The 21,311-nt window shown below is 40.8% G+C and overlaps 1 protein-coding gene across 1 annotated transcript in view; it reads right to left on the reverse strand.

Moving 5' to 3' along the window:
* Positions 1-449: 449 nt before the first annotated feature.
* LOC103190035 (insulin-like growth factor-binding protein 1) overlaps positions 450-21,311 on the reverse strand; it is a 49,836-nt gene continuing 28,974 nt past the window's right edge. Inside the window, exons 2-4 of the mRNA XM_007910641.1 lie at positions 9,228-9,418; positions 6,004-6,138; positions 450-2,082 (exon numbers count right to left, since the gene is read on the reverse strand). Of these exons, the coding sequence (XP_007908832.1) occupies positions 1,945-2,082; positions 6,004-6,138; positions 9,228-9,418 (464 nt within the window). The 3' untranslated portion in view covers positions 450-1,944. The remainder of the gene's footprint in view (positions 2,083-6,003; positions 6,139-9,227; positions 9,419-21,311) is intronic.

The raw sequence follows: 21,311 nt of genomic DNA on the forward strand, positions 1-21,311 counted from the left end.
GTTCACTTTACAGTATATTCTGTGAAGCGCTTGAGACGTCTCAAAGACGTGATAAGGCACTACACCAAATGCAAGGATTATTATTATTATTATTATGCAAAGAGCTATATCAAATGTAAGGACTATTATTATTACTATTCTTACTTCTTACATGCAGTAACTTGCATTCATTAATATTGAACTTCACAAAATTGTGTTTTACTATTTGCAAGAAAGAAAGTACACAGAACATAATGATTGCAACACCGCTGAAATTCCATGCTGCCATAATTCAATTATCCAGCATCCATTGTTCTGTACAAATTGGCTGTTGTGTTCATGACAAATATATAATCACTTTACTTAAAAAACTGAAGTGCTTTGAGATATGATAAAGCACTATTTCAAATGCAAAGATTATGAGAAGTTAGAAATTTAGAGCACAGAAGAAGGCCATTTGGACCATTGGGTCTTGATGATATTCAGAATATTTTTATTACACAAATACAAACGTTGATTGGCTGAAACTATGCTTGAGGCTGATGATGAATATTATCTGAATAACAAGGATGTGAAATTTGTTGCATCTTGTGACAACTTACTATGTAGCGACAGGTTGATTATTTCAGATAACCCAGATGAATTTAAAGTTTTTTTTTAAGCCTCCAAAGAATAATTAGCATTAAAATGTTTCTATTATTCTCCACTGGGAGACTTGCAGTGCAAGCCCTGCTTTAATACGATGAGCACTGTTGAAATACAGTATCATGTAATTTCAGACTAACATCTTCTTTTGCACAGGCAGGTTTTGTTTAAGTTAATATTGATTTTTCAGGGGATAAGAATAAATCAGAAAATCCATTTCAAAAGTTCATTTGACTCTTACTAATATAGCAATAATAATACAAAAATGCTCAAAGGTATTGCGCACATAGCATTTAGCAGTGACTGAGGATTGTTGGGAGTACAAAGGATTGGCATTGAATAGTTTAGCTATTTCAGTATTACTAAAGTTCGAAAATAATATAAGAAATCTCTAAGAATGAGGGTGGAATTTTGCACTTTTAAAAAAATATTCTCAATAACCTGAAAGTATGATTTATAGTAGAGAACAACTATCTTTGCATTTCATTCCATAATTAAAAACATTTCTGTTCAACATCAAAACACTTTTTATTAAACAAATACAGTTGATTTACTGAAACTATGTTGGATATGCAAGATGTTATACAGAGGATAATAGATGTCTACGGATTATGATGAAGGCCAGAGCATTTCCAGTACAGACAATGTCATAAACTAAAAGAGTAAAGTTTATAAAGCTAATCTGAACCCCAACATGTAACAACCTAACCTTTGAAACACCCTTCTACATGTTTTATGACATAGGCATTTGAATAAACTTGCTGGATAGTCATATATTGAGGAAGAAGTTTGGATGCAATGGATGTAATGGTGAATTCACATTGACAAAAGCAAATTGTGTGTATAGGATAGATTTCCAAACTCAACAATTACATTTTATTGGACTATTTTGATACCCTGGAAACAGTTATCTTTTGTCAGACTTGTAACCAATCACCTTGACCAATCTGCACTGTTAGGTTTACAGTGGACCCAGTTACTCTGCTTTCATCATGATGCATTATTTGCAATAGCTGTATTTTCATACCCATGATTTACCCAGTATTTACCCAGTAGTGCATTGAAAGTGTACCTGGCAATAGTAGATTTGTTTCAGTGGACTGAACATATACTGTTGACATACACACCCATACTAAAAGTAATAGTTTGCATTATTTTGAAAATGAAATCTTTAAAAAACAGAGTAGGAAATAAATAGCTCACATAACATCAAAGATAACTGCAACCTTACAGATATCATCTTCAAATGCCGTGCTCTGGTGTGTGGAAGAAAATCAAAGATTCTAGGCGCTACCAGTTTCTTAAGACACTTTAGTTACTTTACTTTTGTTGTCCTGAAGGCACGTACCGATGGCACTGGGGATCACCTCTAACTTCTGGAGAATTGGGAATTCTCTTCCCATTCCAGTGAAAAACACACCAACATATTCCACGCTGACCATCCAGCGAAGATTCACACTAGAAAATGCAAGCACACAATATTTATTATTTCTAATAATCAAGAACAATAATTTGGTTATTTTACAAAGACCAAGTCCCAAAAATAAATTGAGCTTCCATTATAATAATATAATGCAATTTATACTTATATAATGCCTTTTGCATTGGGAGGAAGTCTCAAAGTGCTTTGCTGATTTTGTGTGTGTGTGTGTGTAGGGGGTAGCAGAAGAGTTGGGGAATTGTAATAATAATAAATTAAATAATTCTTGCATTTGATGTTGTGCTTCATCACATCATCAAGGCATCTCAAAGTGCTTCACAGGATATATTGCAAAGTGATATGACTGTTTTTTGTGGACAAACAAACTATACACAGAAAGTAAAAGCCAAATACTGCAGATCTGAAATAAAAACAGAAGTAATTGGGAACACTCAGCAGGTCAGGCAGGATCTATGGCAAGAGGAAAGTGAATTAATGTTTCAAGTCGATGACCTTTTGTTGTCAACCTGAAATGTTAATTCACTTTCCTCTCTCCATAGATGCTGACTGACCTGCTGAGTGTTTCCAGGGACTACTTTTTTTATTGTACACAGGAAGTATACAGTTGACATCTGTTCTTCCTTTTAAAGGGGCTATATTAGCTCTACCAAACACAAGGTTTGCAAAAGCACTGCTCTGCACATCTGGAAGGTCCCAGGTTTGATTACAGTCTGTACTGAGTTAATTTCAGGAACAATATAGTCAGGAATCAGTGCCGTGTGCTAGAAGGCCCCAAATCATGCAAGGTTAGGAACGTAGGAACAGGTGTAGGCCATTCAGCCCTTCAAATCTGTTCCGCCATTCAGTTAGATCACGGCTGAACTGTACCTCAACTAATCCTGTCAATTCAAATTTCCCGCTTTCTCCCCATATCACTTAATACCCTGACTTACCAAAAATCCATCAATCTCACCGTTGAAGGTGTGGATGGATCCACCATCCACAGCCTTTTGGGGCAAAGAATTCCAGATTTCTACTCTTTGAGTGAAAAAATGCTTCCTGAATTCACTCTTAAATGGCCATATCTTATATTATATATATCCGTGGACCTTTGCTGGAAAGTATAAAACGTGAATGTCAGCTAAGGATGGGTCCAGGCTTGTGTGATGCCCTCCTTCTACAGTCAAGTAACCCACCTGTATTCACAAATTATGGTCACACATGAAGAATGTCCATTTTTGCTCACAGCTAGGGGTTGCAATAACTTGAATCCCAATCCCACTTCCTGGAATCCCATATACTAATGGTGCTCCCAAAATCTCAGGATTTATAGAACATAATCCCAGGAGCAACGATTAGACAAGCTCTTCAGTTTTTAAAGAAGACATCTGAGAGGAGTCGTTATAGATTTTTTTTTGGTGAGTCAGGTGTTTGACATAAGCAGAAACCCATCACCAGAGGTTATGGGAGTATCCAAAGCAAGCTGTGAACTCCATGCATCCCACCTACACATGGAAATTGATAGATTGTTGGAATGGCATACACACTCTCTCCCTGGAGTGATGCATCCTGCTTACCTAATTCCTGAAAATATTAGGTGCAGGTTGGCAAGAGCCAATGCTTGGGTGTCCCAGAGATTGCTAGAATACAAGAGGGTGAATACTGTGAAAGAATGAGATCAAATGAGCCAAAAGGTCTTCATTATCGAACCTCATTATTGGTCTTGTAATTGCCACAAAACAAGACAAAACACTGAATGGAATGCCCTCCTGGTCCACCAGATGGCACGCTCATTCTCTCCATTATATTAGTCAGTGGATTTCGCTCCAAAGCAAAATGTTTGATGCTGGGGATTCCAGACCACTGATATATTAACAGTCACAGGGTCACAGGACATTTCAATTTTGTCACAGCTGGTCTTCAGAACAAAGGAGGATATAAATGGTTGGCTTTTCCTGAGTCACATTTCAAATCAAATCCTGGATCTTCCACTGGGTTGTAAAATTCTAAACGTCTGCAGCAAATAGCTATAAAATTGGGTGTTCACCCCATGGGCAAAATTCACTGACAAGGTAAGTAAAGGGTTGCACATCATTGTCAGTTCATTATATGAAACCCCTCAGGCTGTCATGTGCAATCCATAGTATCTCCTCCACATATTTAATGAAATGTAGTTTACTAAACTATGCTGTAAACCGGAATACAAAATACAATTTTAAACATCTATATTTATTATATTTTCACCAGCTCTGCAAAGCTATTCCCCATGTAGTTAACTATGAAATAATGAATAACACATGTGTGATAATATAAACCAGTGATTACTCCCTGTCTGTCTGGTAGTAGAAAAAGCTGATGCTGTATACTGTAACAGAATACTGTCTATTCATAGCGACTCATGGCCAATTATGCGTGCCATCTTTCGGAATACAAAATCCTTATTGTGATATTGTACAGTATTTAGTCTTACTACACATTTAAAGAGAAAGTAGCATTTTTGGAACTGTAAAATCTATCCCTCTTTGGGTAGGATTGATGCTTTTTGTTTACAAACTCTGCAAAGTAGCGTTAGTTTATTTGCCTAATGCTAAATTATAGGGTTGAATTAACCCCACATTTTTCTACTGTAAATTGAATCCTTTCCTTACCCCAGGTAAAAAAAATTGTCAGCTAAGTGTCTGACACACGCCCATCTCCTTGCTTAAGAGTATCTAAACCAGACTGAGAGTTTCACATATATATAATATATATATATATAACACCTACATATGGAGATTTCTGTGTGTTTGGAATCTAGTAAGCACTCACTCCCTGGAGGCGCCCTGTTTACCTAATTGGAGGGTATTACAACAGCAATAAATTGTATTTAGATTAAATGCAAATTGGACACCTTAGAGTGTGCATTGGAGTTTGACCAGCTAAAACTGTACAGCCTGACAAGCTTCCCCCTGCTTGTCCAGCTAGGACTACCTATTAGGGCTTTGGCTTGCTGGGTTAAACAGGAGCAACAAGTATGCACAAACACACACATACACACACCAAAATTTTCACGCACACATACACACATTATCATCATCACAAGCACAACAGGTGTATTGAAATGTCAAATAACTGAGGTACAGGTTTCTTCAAATGGTAGTACCCTCCCTTCTAGATCAGATATTTGTAGTCCTAAGCCTCTATGTTGGAATAGAGCTCATTGTCTAAGATAATACTCCAGGGCAATACTGGGATTGCTGCATTGTTGGATTTACCATCTTTCAAATGAGGGAGTGAACCAAGGTCCCATTTTTCCATTTATATGGACAATAGGAACCCATGGCACTCGTCGAAAGAGAAGGGAGTTTCTTCTGGCCAACAATCCTCCAAATGAATTGATTATTCACCTCATGGCTGTTTGAGAGGTGCAAATGGCTGATGTGTTGCCTACAAAAATAGATAGTGAACCTGACAATAGTTACATTTGTCAACTTGACGATAAAGATCTTTCCTTGAACCCATGTCCCTTGGCGGTTTGGGTGAAACCAATACTCTTCTGTTTAGAAAATCTTTTAATTTAGAAAATCTAGTTTCATTCAATTTTTAAAAAATGAAATATGTACAAATTCCCCTCTCCTATTTTAGACACTGTAGTGTTTAACTATCAAACTCACGGCACTGGAACTAAATGATATAAAACCACTTCACTACATTTTACGTTGTACCCACTTGTACAATGAAAAGCTGGGCAATAAAAGGATAAGGAGCAGTACTGGAACTTCTGGGTAAGAGTTTCTTTTCACCAGACTCAAGATTTCAGTGATCTTTCAGTATGTGTGATTTCTATGCAGGAAATGCAGGTAAAGAAAATAGAGGCATCAGGATGGGGTGATGGAAATCTATTGCCGATGGAAATTCACATTCCTTATTCCTAAGTATCCCTTATCATCCATGCCACTGTAAAAACAAAATTCATCTACCTGTTTTAGGTTGTAGAGTCCTCTTTTGTCACAGTTAGGGATGTGAAACCTGTAAAGTTCTTCATTACCACGCTGTTGAACCAAAGTAATCCTTGCAATAGCTCGCTGCATTTCGGCCTGGCATGCACCCTGGACCTAATAAACACAACATTGTCATTAAAGCAGTTACTTGTTTTGGTGTTTTATTAAATTCAAGGATTAATTATTATTTCATACTGGTTTCACAAGATTTCCAGCATGGCGTGAATTGAAATGTATAATTCAATTTTACAATACAATTTACATTTCTATAGCGTCTTTTGTGTCAGCAGCATCCCTCAAATTGCTTTACATAGCTGGCAGGGTTGGGGGGGGTGAGGGAGTGCAAACTGAAAGTGTGGTAAAAGAGATAGGTCTTAATTTGGCTTTAAAAATGGAGAGGGGGAAGTAAGTCATAGGGACTCTGAGATGGAGTTCCAAAGAGAAGAGACCAATATGTAACTACCAGCAAGATAACAAGATAATAACCATCCAACTTTTTCCTTTTCATAGAACTTTCAAAAATGTATAGCACAGCAGAAGGAACTGTGGCCTATCATTTTATGTTGGTATTTGCTTCTCCTTGAAGCCATCAATCCTAATCCCAATTTCCTACTCTTACCCAATACCATCTAAAACCCATTAATACCCGCAGGTGCTTAACCAATTCCTTTTTAAATGTTCCAAGCGACTTTGCTGTAACAGCCAGTCCTGGAAAATCATCCATAGCCTGACAACCCTCTGGGGGAAGAAGTTCTTCTGAACTCCCCAGTTATAATTCATTACCTCTTGTCCTTACATTCCATTGGATAAAGATGAGTTTAAGTTCTGTAGTTTATTCAAACCAAAGCTGATTTTAAGTGCAGGTTTTACAACCAGAACAACTACTTGCATTTATATAATGCCCTTCCTGAAGGATAGAGTCTTGGAGCGCTCCACAGTCGTGGGGTTGGATACTGAGCAAGGAGGATAGGGGAGGGGTGGTGACCATAAGCTCAGTGGAAGAGGTAGGTTTTAAGGAAGAATTTAAAGATAAATAAAGAGGGAGAGAGGTGGAGAGATAGAGGCAGGGAGTTTTGAGGTTAGGTGCATAGCGATTGAAGACAGTGACATAGTGACTGAAGGCACAGTCATTGAGTATAGTGTAGAAGGATCAGGGTAGGCCTCTGTCTACTGAGCGAAGAGGATGGGCTGTGAACTGGGGTATAAAACACAATCAGGATTCTGTCAGTATGCCATGCTTACTTGTGGGAACTACCTCTGACACAAACTAGTGCCAGAGTGAAGCTTTCAGCAGTCGTAATGATGTGACATTCAGAATTCTGGTTACTGAAAATTTCCCCGCTCAGATTCTATAATTTAGGAATCCCACTTTGAAATCATTGATTTCTGAACACTAATATATATATATATATATAGTATCAGCATTAGTACCATATTTAATAATATATATATATACATTTAAAAGTAACTAAGCAGTTGCAAAGTCAATTTAATCTACTAGAAACAGATGTATTTGGATGTATTGAACCGTGAGCCGCTTGCCAGAAACTGTACCAAACCACTTGATCCAGAAGGCAATCATGCCTCCTTCTGGCAATTTGTGAGGACTGCATGATGAATACACAATTGGTAAACGTACTGAAATTCTTTTTGTAAAAGTATATCTGTTATGAGAAAATATAATCGATCATAAAAAAATACTAATTGAATGAGGTGTTAAATTATTTCCCATCTGCCTGTTCACGTGAGTGTTAACGAACCCATGGCACTATTCATAAAGAGAAGAGAGTTTCTCCCAGTGTCCAAGCCAACATTCCCCAAAATAAACTTGGTTATTCACTTCACGGATGTGTGTGGGATATTGCTGTGTGCAGATTGGCATCCACATTCTTCCACAAAATATACAGTTACACCACATTCTGTGAAACCCTTTGGAGACATCTCGATAACATGATAAGGCACCATGCCAAATGCAAGGATTATTATTTTGTTATTATTCCAATGAGAACTCATCTAACTACTGACTAAAGTCTCTTAATATCTGGCTACAGAGAAGTAGAGTGCTTGGCTATAGCCCATCCTACCTGACAGAGAAAGTGCGTGAAGAAGATCCAGCAAAGAATAAAATAATTCAACCAAAAAGGAGAGGTGAAGCTAAATTCTGAATTTCTTCTTGGATTTTTTGTTTGCTCCTTTCTATTTGTGTTTCTATTGTTTCTTTCCCTTCACTCATTTTCTCTCCAATTTTGTTCTCCTTTCTTTCCTCGCTTATTAGTTCTCAGATAGAAATTTTGCTGTTGAAAGTTGCAACAGTTTATTATCGTGATTGAGTTGTCAGGACAAATGCATTAATAAAAATTACTTCTGAACTTCTATAAAGTCTGCTCAAGTTCCGTTATAGTAAAAGGAGGGGAATAAATAGCATCGGCGTTAGTACCATGAACTCAACCTGAAGTGCAAAACACTCCAAGCTGGGGGCTCAATTGATGCAAAATCAATTGAGATGACATACCTACTATTAGTGTTGGTCAATTGACTGAACAAATACGACTCCATTTGGAACCGCAAAAGTGGAAATATTGTGACAGCAGTCACTTCGCAATAAGTGACACGACCTGTTATAATACACAATTGTCACAATAAAGTAATAAATCCTAAACATGTCATGTAATGATGGTCTAACTACCAACACTTTGAAAAAATCAGGTCAAAATTGCAGAGTTTTTCAAAGCATTACGAAATGGCATTGAAAGTGTTTTCAAATTCCCCAAACTTCTATTTAATGGTAATGTCCAAACTCAGCTGAAAAGCCCTGGTTGTTATTTTACTTTCTGCTTGGCAAGGATCGTATATAAATGCTGAAAATGGCTTTTTAGAGCTTATTCAGGAATCATTAGTTTAAATCAATCCGAGTTAGGGCTGAATCCCATGAAAAGACCTGGACAGACCACTTCCCAAGATCAGAATTTGGGGCCTGATTGGACTCCAGTATTTAAGCAAAGTTTCCATTAAAGCCAAATAAGTTGCATTTTCCCCACACAATAGCTCCACATTACAGAATATCCTGTGAAGTACTTTGAGATGTCTCAATAACAATGTTTAAAAGTGCTATACCAAATTCTTATTAATAATAAAGTTCGCGAGCGTAGAAATTAAGTTCTTTGCTGTGAATGATTCCAGGAATTGTGATAACTGACTCCTACCTGAGGCTCTCTTGGTTTCTGATTTATTCGTTTGGATCTTCTTTCGAACTCTGTATCAGGTGAATTTTGAATGTCATAAGATTTGTCAGGAGCTGGTATAGGCCTGAGGTTAGTTCCTGCTGGTCGATCTGGGGCGTGATCTGTGCCTGCTGGAGTGGGAGTCTCGGTTTCCAGATTAGACTCTTGTGCTTCTGAAAATAACAATTTTCACAGTAATATGGAAAATATATTAAATATCAGTGGAGCTGGTGATTGAATGTGCACAATGAATACAATGAATACAACAACTTGCATTTATTTAACGCCTTCATGCAGCATAGCATCTCGGAGCGCTGTACAGTGGTGGGGTTGGATGCCAAGGGAGGGCGAAGGGGGAGGTGACTGTAGGCTTAAACTCCTTAATGCAGACCTGTCACAACTCCCTATTTACAGAACACTTGAAAAGTACTGTGCACTCAATTATGAATAAGCATGTTTTGCCACAAATTATGTTCAACTTTATCTTATTCAGTGTAAGAAAAACAATGCATACTGTACAGACACTCCAACAGTACCATATATCTTTGGTTCATACGTACTAAAGTATTGGTCAAATACTGGGAATTAGATTTTAATATCCACAAATGATTTTGTAACTAGAAGGGGTAGAAATTCCACCTGAATCTAGATTTACTCCATTAAAGTAGAAATTCAGAACATCCAGTATTTAGCAAATTCAGAAATAAAGGTTTCATTTTGAACCTAGTTTTCTCTACCTTCTTTCATGAACTACAGAAATCTGACGGTACAATTTTCCGAATTCCACAGACTGAAATCCTAAAGAAATGAACAAATCTAGATCCTAATTTAGAATTTCTCCCTTGAATGTGATATTGATTTCCAGCAGTTTCAGAGGGACAAGCATGATGCATTCAGTATTCACTACTGGTAGCACTCTAGCCTCTGAATCAGAAGTTTCTGGGTTCAAACCATACATTGGAACTTTGAGCTCATAGACTATGCTGGGGAAGCATGACAGTTTTGGAGGTTGGAGGTGCCACCCTTTATACAAGAAATTAAACTGAGCTTCCATCTGTCTGTTCAGGTGGAAGCTAACAATCGATATCCTGGCCAACAATCGCCCAGATGAAGTTGGTAATTCACTTCATGGCTGTTTGCGGAATATTGCTGTGCACAAATTGGCTGCAGTGTTTGCCTACAAATATACAGTATCTACACTCTGTAGTCGATCCTGTAAAAATGTTGCAGATATCCTCCAGATATGAAAGACACTATAACAAATGCAAAGATTATTATATCATTACTTACCCTTACTTACTTGTGTAATCATTATAAATTAGGGGCAAATATATTTGTAATTTTTACATTGATTCTTCAACTGCAATGCTTAATAAATAATAATAATACTTGCATTTGATATAGAAGCTTATCGAGTTGTTGAGGAGTTTTAAAGCACTTCACAGAATATTTTGTAAAGTCAATTGACTGTGTATTTGGAAGTGAAATGCATCAGTCAGCTGCGCACAGCAATGTCCCTGAAACAACCGTGGAGTGAATAACCAATTTACTTGTCAGGACACCAGGAGAACATCCTTCTCTTTTTAAATAGAGTATGGGATCTTTCACTCCAGGTCCCATCTGCCTGTCCACTTGAACAGGCAGGGAGATGGGACCTTGGTTTAAAGGGTGGCACCTGCAACAATGCAATACCCCCCCCAGCATTGCATTGGAGCATCAGTTTAGACTATGTGGTCCCAAGTGCCGACATGGGACTTGAAACCATGACCCTCTGACTCAGTGGCGAGAGTGCTACCATTGAGCCAGGCTGATGCACATTATATTTAAAGTGCATATGCTGCAATGAAAATAGTTTGACAGGATTCGCATGAATTGTGACTATTTGGCAGCTCTGAGTTTCTGTAGAATTTGGGTTTATTTACACAGAGGAGGTCATGTTGTGTCCTGAAGTGGATGGCGAAACACAGCAGGGAGGGATATAAAAAAAACCTCACAAGTTTGTTAAATAAACCAATGCTCCATGAACTTTTACTCTGCCCACTGAAAGATAGTCCCTGGGGATCACTCAGTTTAAGTCACTGCAGCACCTCCACATCAAAAGTGAAGAGCTATAATTCACAAACCCTTTGAGCCTAATTGGAGGCCTTCGGCAAAGCAAGACTTAAATCCTGCCAATCTGAGGACTTTTGCACATAAATTCTTGCCCTGACACTAATCATCCGCTTTAAGAGGTTTCACCAGTCCCTCTGGCTTTCTTAATATTTAGCAGCTCATCTTACAAAGGAACATAGGAATGTACAGATCCCCAAAAGAGTGTTACATCTATCTGGTAGGCAACGTATTTTAAAAAATAAAGAAAATTTTAAGAAGAATAAATAATCCTATACTGCGCTATCTCTCATATCCTTCAAGAGAATTCTTCACTAAATAGTTCTTTAATTCCCTTTTGAACTTTTTGAACTTAGAGGGAAGATGAGAACATATGAATACAAGAACATAAGAATTGCTAGGTGAAAGAAGATCAAGGTCCATCTAGTTCGCCTTCCACTATCCTGGCAGTCGCTTGACATGTTGTGTCCTAAACTATATACTGTATCCCGAAATATTATTTTCTAGCAGAAATCTATCTAATTTGTTCTTGAAACAAGCAACATTTTCTGCTTCCACTGTCTCCCTAGAGAGCCTGTTCTATAAGTTTACTACTCGCTCACTGAAGTAGTGTTTCTACAAATTTGTTCTGAATTTACCCCGCTTCAATCGCAGGCAATGTCCTTTGGTTCTAAACAGCCTATCATGGATTACATTATCAATTTCCTTCAGAACCTTAAATACTGCAATCAGCTTGCATTTATATAGTGCCATTCATGTGGAGTAGAGTTTTGGTATGCAGTGATGTCCACCACTCCTTCTGTGTAGTGTGTCATTAAATCTGAACTATTTCTTCACTTTTCCTCTTCTGAGATTGAGTTAATGTCCGTTTGTTGTACATTTTTTCACCACATCAAATGTGTTCTTAGGGTCCTATTTATCTATATCCGGAGCTTGGGATTCACCCTGATTGGTATGCAGAGAAGAAAACAGCTGGTGCTCAAGCTCCACTCTTCTATCTGGTGTAACCATTGCTCAGTGGGTATGAATATACGTCCCAGCCGTGGGCAGGAGGATGGTGGCAGTGCTCTCATTCATTTCATGTTGAGCTGTGCTAGTCACCTAGAAGCACACAAGAAGTTGCCAGGTCTTTCTATCAACTGAGAGAGGGCTCAAACCTACACTTGTCAGATATCAAATAGATAACCAACTGGGACTATCCTCCTTGTGGGGGTGTTGAGCTGAAAGTGGCACGCTTTCACAATGGAATTTTCAAATCGAGTGGTAGTTTGGTTCCCGAGTCAGGTGGGTTCCCAGAACTCCAGGGAACTGATGATGACAGATCAGCCAACCTGGCTCATTGGCAATACTTAGAGAGTGGACTGGGAACAGGCAATCTTCCCAATCAGCTTCTGCTAACTATGTAAGCCAAAGCCCTCAATGGGTAGAGTGGACCGAGCTAGATAAGCGTAAGATAGCTTGCCAGACAGTACTCTTCAACAACAACAACTTAGATTTATATAGTGCTCTCCACGCCGCATGGCGTATCAGAGTGCTTTATAGTAACGGATCCAGGGACTGAGCCAGGGGGAGGGGGAGGAAGGTGACCAAAGGCGCGATAGAAAAGAAAGATCTTCAGCAGAGAGCTGAAAATGGGAAGGGAGGGAACGAGACGAAGGGAGTGAGGAAGGCAGTTCCAGAGTCTCGGGGCATAGTAGCTGAAGGCACGGCTGCCGAGGGTGGAGTGGTGGATTGGGGGACGAGGAGGAGGCCAGAGGAACAAAGGCAATTGGTACTGTTTTGAGGAGAGAGGAGGTCAGAGAGGTAGGGGGCTGCAGAGTAGTGCAGGGACTTGAATACATGGGTGAGGATCTTGAAATCGATCCTCTCTGGGATAGGCAGCCAGTGCAGTCTGGCAAGGACTGGGGTGATCGGGGAGCGGAGTTTCGTGCGGGTGAGAATGCGGGCTGCAGAGTTTTGAATGATATGGATTTTATGGATGGTAGTGGATGGGAGACCGGCGAGGAGGGCGTTAGAGTAGTCCAGCCGAGAAGTGACAAAGGCATGGACTAGTTTCAGTGGCTTTTGGAGTGAGGTATTGGCGGAGACGGGCGATGCGTCAGAGGTGGAAAAAAGCGGTGCTGGTGAGGGACCGGATGTGGGGGAGAAAGGATAATTGGGGGTCGAACCTGATGCCTAGGTTGCGTACGGGTTCGGAGAGTTTTAGGGGGAGGTCGGGTAGGTGGAGGAGGTGAGAGCCATGAGATTTTAGACATTGATGAAAGCCAAAGAGTATGGCTTCCATCTTGTCAGCGTTCAGCTGAAGGAAGTTTGCGCTCATCCAGCCTCTGAGATCTGACAGGCAGACTGACAGAACATCAGGGGACTGGGGGTCACAAAGAGAGGTGGAAAAATAGTGTTGGGTGTCATCTGCCTACATGTGGAAATGTACCCCATGTCTGTGGATGACATCCCCAAGAGGGAGCATGTAGATCAGAAAGAGGAGGGGGCCAAGGATGGATCCTTGGGGTACCCCGCAGGTGACCGGGTGAGGAGGAGAAGCCATTTGTGCAGATGTACTGCTGGCGGTTTGTGAGATAGGACTCGAACCAGGCGAGTGCGGTCCCACTGAGGTAGACGACGGAAGATAGGCGGTGGAGGAGGATGGCGTGATCGACTGTGTCGAACGTGGCGGTGAGATCCAGGAGAACAAGGAGGCAGAGGGAGCCCTGGTCACAGATAGAGAGGATGTCGTTTGTGACTTTCACAAGCACAGTCTCTGTACTGTGGGGAGGGCGGAAACCGGACTGGAGGGGTTCGAAGAGGTAGTGGGAGGAGAGGTGTGCGCGGAGTTGATTGGCAACAACACGTTATAGAACTTTTGAGAGGAAGGGCAGGTTAGAAATAGGGTGGTAGTGGCTGGGGTTTGAGGGATCCAGAGGGGGGGTTTTCACGAGGGGGGTGATGACAACAGTTTTGAGGGAGGCAGGGACTGATCCGGAGGAGAGGAACTGGCTGATGATGTCAGCTAGTAGTGGGCAGAGGAGGGGGAGCTGGGTGACCAGTAAGTTGGTGAGAGGGGGTCGAGGCAGCAGGTGGTGGGTTTCATGGAGGTGATGGTGGGTGAGAGGGAGGAGGGAGAGATGGGGAGGAAGGAATGTAGAGTCGGGTGGTGGTAGAAGCAGATGATGAGGAAGTTGAGGGGGACAGAGAGGGTGTGGTGTTGGGTGACAAGGGGCAGGTGGATGAGGCTGCCTGGCGGATGTTAAGTATTTTAGATGAAAAGAAGTCCATGACCTCCTCGCACTTGGCATTTGATACGAAGATTGAGGAGGCCTGAGGGGGGGCACGGAGGAGGTAGTGGGTGGTGGAGAAAAGGGTTTTAGGGTTGTGTTCAGCCTCCAAGATGATGTTGGAGTAGAAGGCCATTTTTGCATGTATCAAAGAATGGTGGTAGCTGTGGAGATGACCCACTGTTGGCGGTGAATTGTCAGGCCGGTTATCCGCCATCTGAGCTCGAGCAGACGGGTTTGGGTTTTTTGGTGGCAGTGATGGTTGTTGTACCAGGGGGATCGGGTGGGTTTGGAGATGGTTCTGGATTTTAGGGGGACGAGGGAGTTGAAGGTGTAGGAGAGGCGATCATGGAGCAGCTGGACAGCTGCTTCAGGATCTCCACGGGTGGAAGGCCAGAGGGAAAGGATGTTTGATGATGAGAGGGCCTTTGTGAGGGTCTCAGTGGGTATCCTTTTCCAAGGGCGATAGAAGAAGGTTGAGGGCTTGGTGGAGGAGAGAGGGATGTGAGAGGAGAAGGAGATTAAAAAGTGGTCCGAGATGGCCTTGTCCACTATGCTGAGGTTGGAAATGTCAAGGCCATGGGTGATGACGAGGTCAAGTGTATGACCACGGTTGTGGGTGGGTGAATTTATATGGAGGCTAAGGTTTAGGGAGGAGAGGAGGGCAGTGAAATCGGCCGAAGTGGTGCAAGGTGTTTAGGTGGAGGTTGAAATCGCCCATTATGAGTAGGTACTCAGAGCAGAGGGACAGGGAAGAGAGGAGAGTAGAGATGTCTGTGTGGAAGGAGCCGGGGGGCTTAGGAGGCCAGTCGACAAGGAGGATTTTCAAATGGAGAGAGGGATGGAAGAGGGTGAGGTGCTCGAAGGAGGGGAAGCAGCCAGAGGTGTAGGGGGTGAGACCAAGGGAGGCTTTGGAAATGAAGGCCACCCTGCTGCCACGTTGGTTTGGACGGGGGGTGTGGTGGGAAGTGTAGCTTGGAGGGGAGGCTTCCACTAGAGGTACAGGGTCATTGGGGGAGAGCCAGGCTTTGGTGAGCCCAAGAATGTCAAGTTGCTCATCCAGGATGAGGTTGTGGATGGTGAGGGCCTTATTTGAGAGGGAATGAACCTTTTGGAGGGAAATGTGGGTGGGTTTGCTGGAGGGGATGGAGAGAGGAGAGAGTGGTGCAGAGAGGATTTTGAGTTGTATAGGAGAGATGGTTGTGGAGAGTGATGTGAGTGGAGAGTTCGGGAGGGTACATATGAGGGAGGGGGGAGTTGTTTTTGCCTTAAGAAGGCGGTTTGAGAGGAGGGAGTGAATGATTGGACATGTGGGGTTGCTACTCTGGGACTGCCAGTGCCGGGAGCCACGATGGGCCCGGCGGAGGATGCCCAGGCTGGAGCAGAGGGAAGTGATGATGGGGTCGAGGAAAGAGAGAAGGCGGGGAGGGCGGTGGGAGAGAAGGACAGAGGGGGAGTAGCGGATAGAGGGGTGCAGCAGGAGAGACATTTAGAATGGAGGGGGAGTGGAAGGCTCGGGTCGGGGCGAAGGCCAAAACGCGCACGCAGAGACCGGGAGCGAGCGATCAGCGGGACGGCATCAGCCCTCAGGCTTAGCCTTCCAGGTTATGGCCAGGATGGCAGTGCCAGGGACCAGGACATTGTTGTTGTTGTTGTTGCTGGGTTTTTTTAAAAAAAACCTTGCTTCATAACAAGCCATGCACTACAACTGGTTAAACTTCAGCAATACTGCAACACACTCTGGTTTTGATATTCTTAAGGAAGGTGATAGGTTTTCACATATGTTGAACACCCAATTGACCCAAAAAAATCTTCTAGTTAATATTCAGCTCACCTCAAGAGCTTCGTCACCCACAGATCATGTCATTCTCTTGTCTGGCATATAGACAATTGTTTAGCAAAGTGTAATTCTTAAATAAAGTCAACTGATATCTTCCACTAGTTGTGAAATTTCTTCAAAAATTCCAATAGACTTTTCATGGAAAATCTTCCTCCTAAAAATAGCATGCTGCAACCTTATACAACACAATACAATTTACATTGATATAAAATGTTTCATGTCAGGAGGACATCTCAAAACGTTTGCTATCTTGATAAAACTTGTGAAATCGGTGGTGCCAGATTATAGATATTCATGAGTGAAGGGCTGAGATCCCGAAGTTGAAACTGTAGTTTATTTGTGAAGGATTGTAGTATTCCTGACCATATAATGTTGCTTAATTAAGGAATGCTTTATGGACTGGATAAAAATGGTCCTTAATGACAGGTTTGGGACTGAGCACCCAGTCCCCCCAACTTCTAGAGAATGATTTCTCCTGCAGGCTATTCACATTCCAAACATCAGCCAAGTTTGATTTTAATTTGTGAGGGTTTAATACTCTGCAACTGAAATAGCTTCTTAACTTAGAATTTTAACTTGAAGATAATTTTTAAGATGGTATCTGGCAAAGACTTTCAAAATCACTGGTACCAGATTGAATGCCTTCATGAGTGGAGGGCTGAGAACCTGCAACTCAAATTGTAGTTCTGATAGAATGCCTAATAACAACCTTTCTAAAAAGCCTACTGAATTAAATACCATCTTAAACCCACAAATACCTCTTTTAAACCTCAAATTGAATAATTTCAATAGTGAGGGTACTCATGCCAAGCCATTGCAAAAACATTCCATTAATGTTTTATGGAATCATATCTAATGGTATACACCATGGATACCCCTATTGCAAGTACTCATGAGATAACACGTGTAATTGTTGCACTTGTTTGAACTCGCACAGAAGGAAGTTTATACTGCCGGCTTGGGTCGCATGTTCTTAAAGCCTTTGCTATGATAATGCTAAGATCAGCCGAAAGCCATCAGAGAATCTCCATACAAATTTTGCCATTATCCTGATACACACAACAACAACAACAAAATTACATTTATAGAGCACCTTTCACGTCGGGAGGACGTCCCAAAGTGCTGCCAGTAACAGCACAGAACAAGAAAAGAACTTTAGGCCCATCAAGCCTACTCTCTACAGAGATCACCTACTCACCCCATCTTCTGGGGAACATTTGGATATGTCTAAGTCTAAAAATAACCATGTAAGGAAAACATAATTATTTTTCTACTGATATTTTTCTACTGATATTTTTCTACTGATTCCACAGTAGTGCTTTCTTAGCTCAGGTGCTGACCATATCAACCTGCTCACGCAATCTAACAGAGCAAGTGCGAAATCTCTTTGTCTTGTTTGACCCCCAACTGTCTTTCAAGCTCTTTATTCAGGCTTTCACTTGCCCAGTTTTCCTCTCACCTCTACAACATTGCCCAGCTCTGTCACTACAACTCTCCCTGGTCAGCCTAAACCCTCAGTCATCCCTTCACCAAGTCTAGGTTTCATGTTCGTCACCTCAAGACTTGACTACGGAAACTCCCTCCTTATCAACTTCCCCAACTCTTCCCTCCACAAGCTGCAGATTATCCAGAACTCTGCAGCTCGTGTCCACTCCCACACAATGTTCCGTGACCCCATCAGCGCCTCCCTCGCCCGGCTCCACTGGCTCCCCATCCCTCAGAGGGTAGAATTCAAAATCCTCATCCTCACTTTCAAGGCCCTCCATGGCCTTGCCCTCTCCTACATCTCTGACCTGCTGACCCCCTATAAACTTGTCTGCTCCCTCCGCTCAGTAGGGTCCGGCCTGCTCCATGTCTCCTGCCCGACCTGCCCTACCATCGGCGGCCAGGCTTTCAGCCCCACTGACCACACTCTTTGGAGCTCCATCCCACAATCCCTTCACCTTGCTCCCTCAACTATCGCTGTGAAGTCTTGCAATCCTACTGACCTAGCCATTCTTTTCACTCAACAAAAACGGCCCGCTTTACATGACCGTCCTGATCCGCCCCACAATTGTTGAATGTGCTTTCAGCTAATCATCCTCAGACTCTGGAATTCCATCCCAGAGGCTCTTTGACTCATCCCTTCTCTCCCTACTTTTAAAGGCTGATTTCAGACTTAGTTCTTTGACCATGACTTTGTCATCTTTCCCCTCCACTCTCTTCAGCTCTTCACCTTCCCCATCTTGGGTCTCCCAACAATTGTATAAAATGCTATGAGACATCTTCACGACTTGAAAAGCCCCATATAAATGTAAATTATATTGTACAGATATTGTTTATCTCCAGGCCAACTTGAAAATTCTAATTATTCTCATGACCTACATCAAATAATCTACTGATATGTATGCCATAAATTAATCTCATTATTTTAAAGGCATGGGTCATGAATCCAAATTTATAATTATATTTAGGTTCATTCTTCATGACTTAGAGATCCAAGTCCAGGAATCATTTTAGTTGCTCATCTCTGAACCCTCTTAAATCCTTTAATATCTTTTGAAGACAGGTTGCTATAAACTGTGCACAGTATTCCAATTATGGCATCTCCAGTACTCTACACAAGCTTAGAATAAATTCGATGAATGTATAGGCAAAATCCCTTCAGCTACAACCTAGTATTTGATTTGCTTTGTTGACAGCAGTTTCATTTGAATAGAAGAGTACAGTGAATGGTCAATAATCACATCCAAATCCTTTTTCATTTTTTATCTCTTTCTGTAGGGATATCACATTATACCCTGAGTGGCCTGATTGCCATGAAGACATTTATTCATTCCTGATGATTCTTCGAAATAGATATTCTTCTTGTATCTGCTTGTGTTAAAGATTCCCCAGTGAATTTCATTGGATTTGAAATTTGACCACAGTGTTAATGTATGAAAACTGATGTGAAAAAACAAGCGATCTTCTAATCTATATTTCTTCCTAATTTCTCCTTTATCTGGTCTTTAATGTACCACCCCTTGATAATCTAAACAAGCCATTTGGACTCCAATTATTGCTGTCTGCAATTTGCTTTTCCTTTTCCTCCTTTTTACATGCAAAGTTCATTTTTGTGAACCTGAATGTGTTTCATAAACTTTCAGTCCTCACTAGTTTTTATGTTGCAAGTTTTATAATATTTCTGTTTCCCGCTAGGCTAGTTTGAACCTATTAAACCACTTTGATCTTATTCTCGTTAGTTATCTTTTTTNCTCAGAGAAATATATGATTTTTAACTTCCCATGAAATAGTCTTGAAATAAAACATACTGTAAGTATGTCACAGATTTGAGGGAAGCTCTGAAAATAGATAGAGTTGGAGTGATGTTCTTATGAGTCGCTAAATGCATATTAAGATGATTAAGATATCTTGGAAAATCTATCCCTTAATATTGTATTTTGTTAGATTGCTAAAAGGGTCATTTTAAGATTGTTCTAAAATAAATGTATGTATTTTAACCATATTTTGCTGTTATTTTAATCTTTCCATTCTCTCCTTAAATTTCATTGCTTTTAGTGTTTCTTGGCCGAAAATACAAAATCTCACCCCCAGATCTCTGCCAATTTTACTTTTGAGGTAGTGCCTACAAAACTGCCCAAAATGATTTTCCCTCTGATTTTACCTATACAGAGGAACTCCCCATGTTCTATGAAGTCCTGTATCCTAATGGTTAGAGCACTCACCTACACAAGTGAGAGGATCCGGGTTCAATTCCCGGGCGGGGTGAAACCTTAGGCAAGTTTCCTTACACCATATGCCACTGTTTACCTAGCAGTAAGTAGAAACCTGGTTGTTAGTCGGTTGGGGGATCACTTTCCGCGGGTAATAATCCATTAAAAAAAATGAATAATTTGGTCACTCAATCCATGATCGTTTGTGGGACACTGCTGTGCCCAATTGGCTGCCGTGTTTCATCTACAAAATATAGAGTCACTTCACTTTACAGTATATTCTGGGAAGCACTAGTGGTGTCTCAATGATGATATTATTATTATAATTATTATTATAAGGCGCTTTATCAAATGCAAGGCTTATATTATTATTATAGTTTGATATTTAGGAAATGAACTGTACTTAATCTGAAGGAAGAATGCAAAACTTATCAACTAAAGACCTCAACAGTTAATGGAACTAATCAGAAAGGGCAATTTGATTTGGGTATGATATTACTGCTTACCCATTCAAGGCAGTCAGATAAGATTATAAAAAGGTTTTGTGCTTCTAACTCCATCTCCCTAAGCAGATAGGTTGATCACTGTTTTTACAGATCCTGTGAAACAACCTCATTTCCTGAGAAGAACCTCTTTTGTTAATCATCGTCTCTATCATAAAATCGAAAGCTGCTTGCTTTATGTGCAAGTTTAGTTTACCCGCAACAGATAAGGATTATTTGTTTAAAAGGGAAATGCAAACATAGCAGTAAAGTGAGTTAAAGAGCTTTTGACTTTTTTAGCATTTCAAACCAAGTCGTTCAATTGTCATTATTTCAAACAAAAGATAAGGAGAAATACAGTCCAAAATTAAAGCAATTAATGAATTTGGAAGACGCTGTTTGAGAACCTGGTATGTTGCAGTTGACCTCACTGCTGTTTACTCTGCACCCTTTTCAAATTCAGTTTGAGTTCATGGCATGGTTCAGGGACTGTGTTTAGGAGGGTAGGTATAAAATGTATGAATCTAAGTACGTAAAATTACTGGGAAACACAAAAGTCTACATTGCATAAAATCAGTTGAATAAAAGCCCAGGTTAACCTTGACCGGTTTTGTTCTCAAATACAGGTACATGCTGTAACTCTGTGAAGCCAACTTATTTATAAGGAG

The sequence above is a fragment of the Callorhinchus milii genome, unplaced genomic scaffold, assembly GCF_018977255.1.
Source record: "Callorhinchus milii isolate IMCB2004 unplaced genomic scaffold, IMCB_Cmil_1.0 Scaffold2, whole genome shotgun sequence".
In the NCBI taxonomy this organism is placed as follows: domain Eukaryota; kingdom Metazoa; phylum Chordata; class Chondrichthyes; order Chimaeriformes; family Callorhinchidae; genus Callorhinchus; species Callorhinchus milii.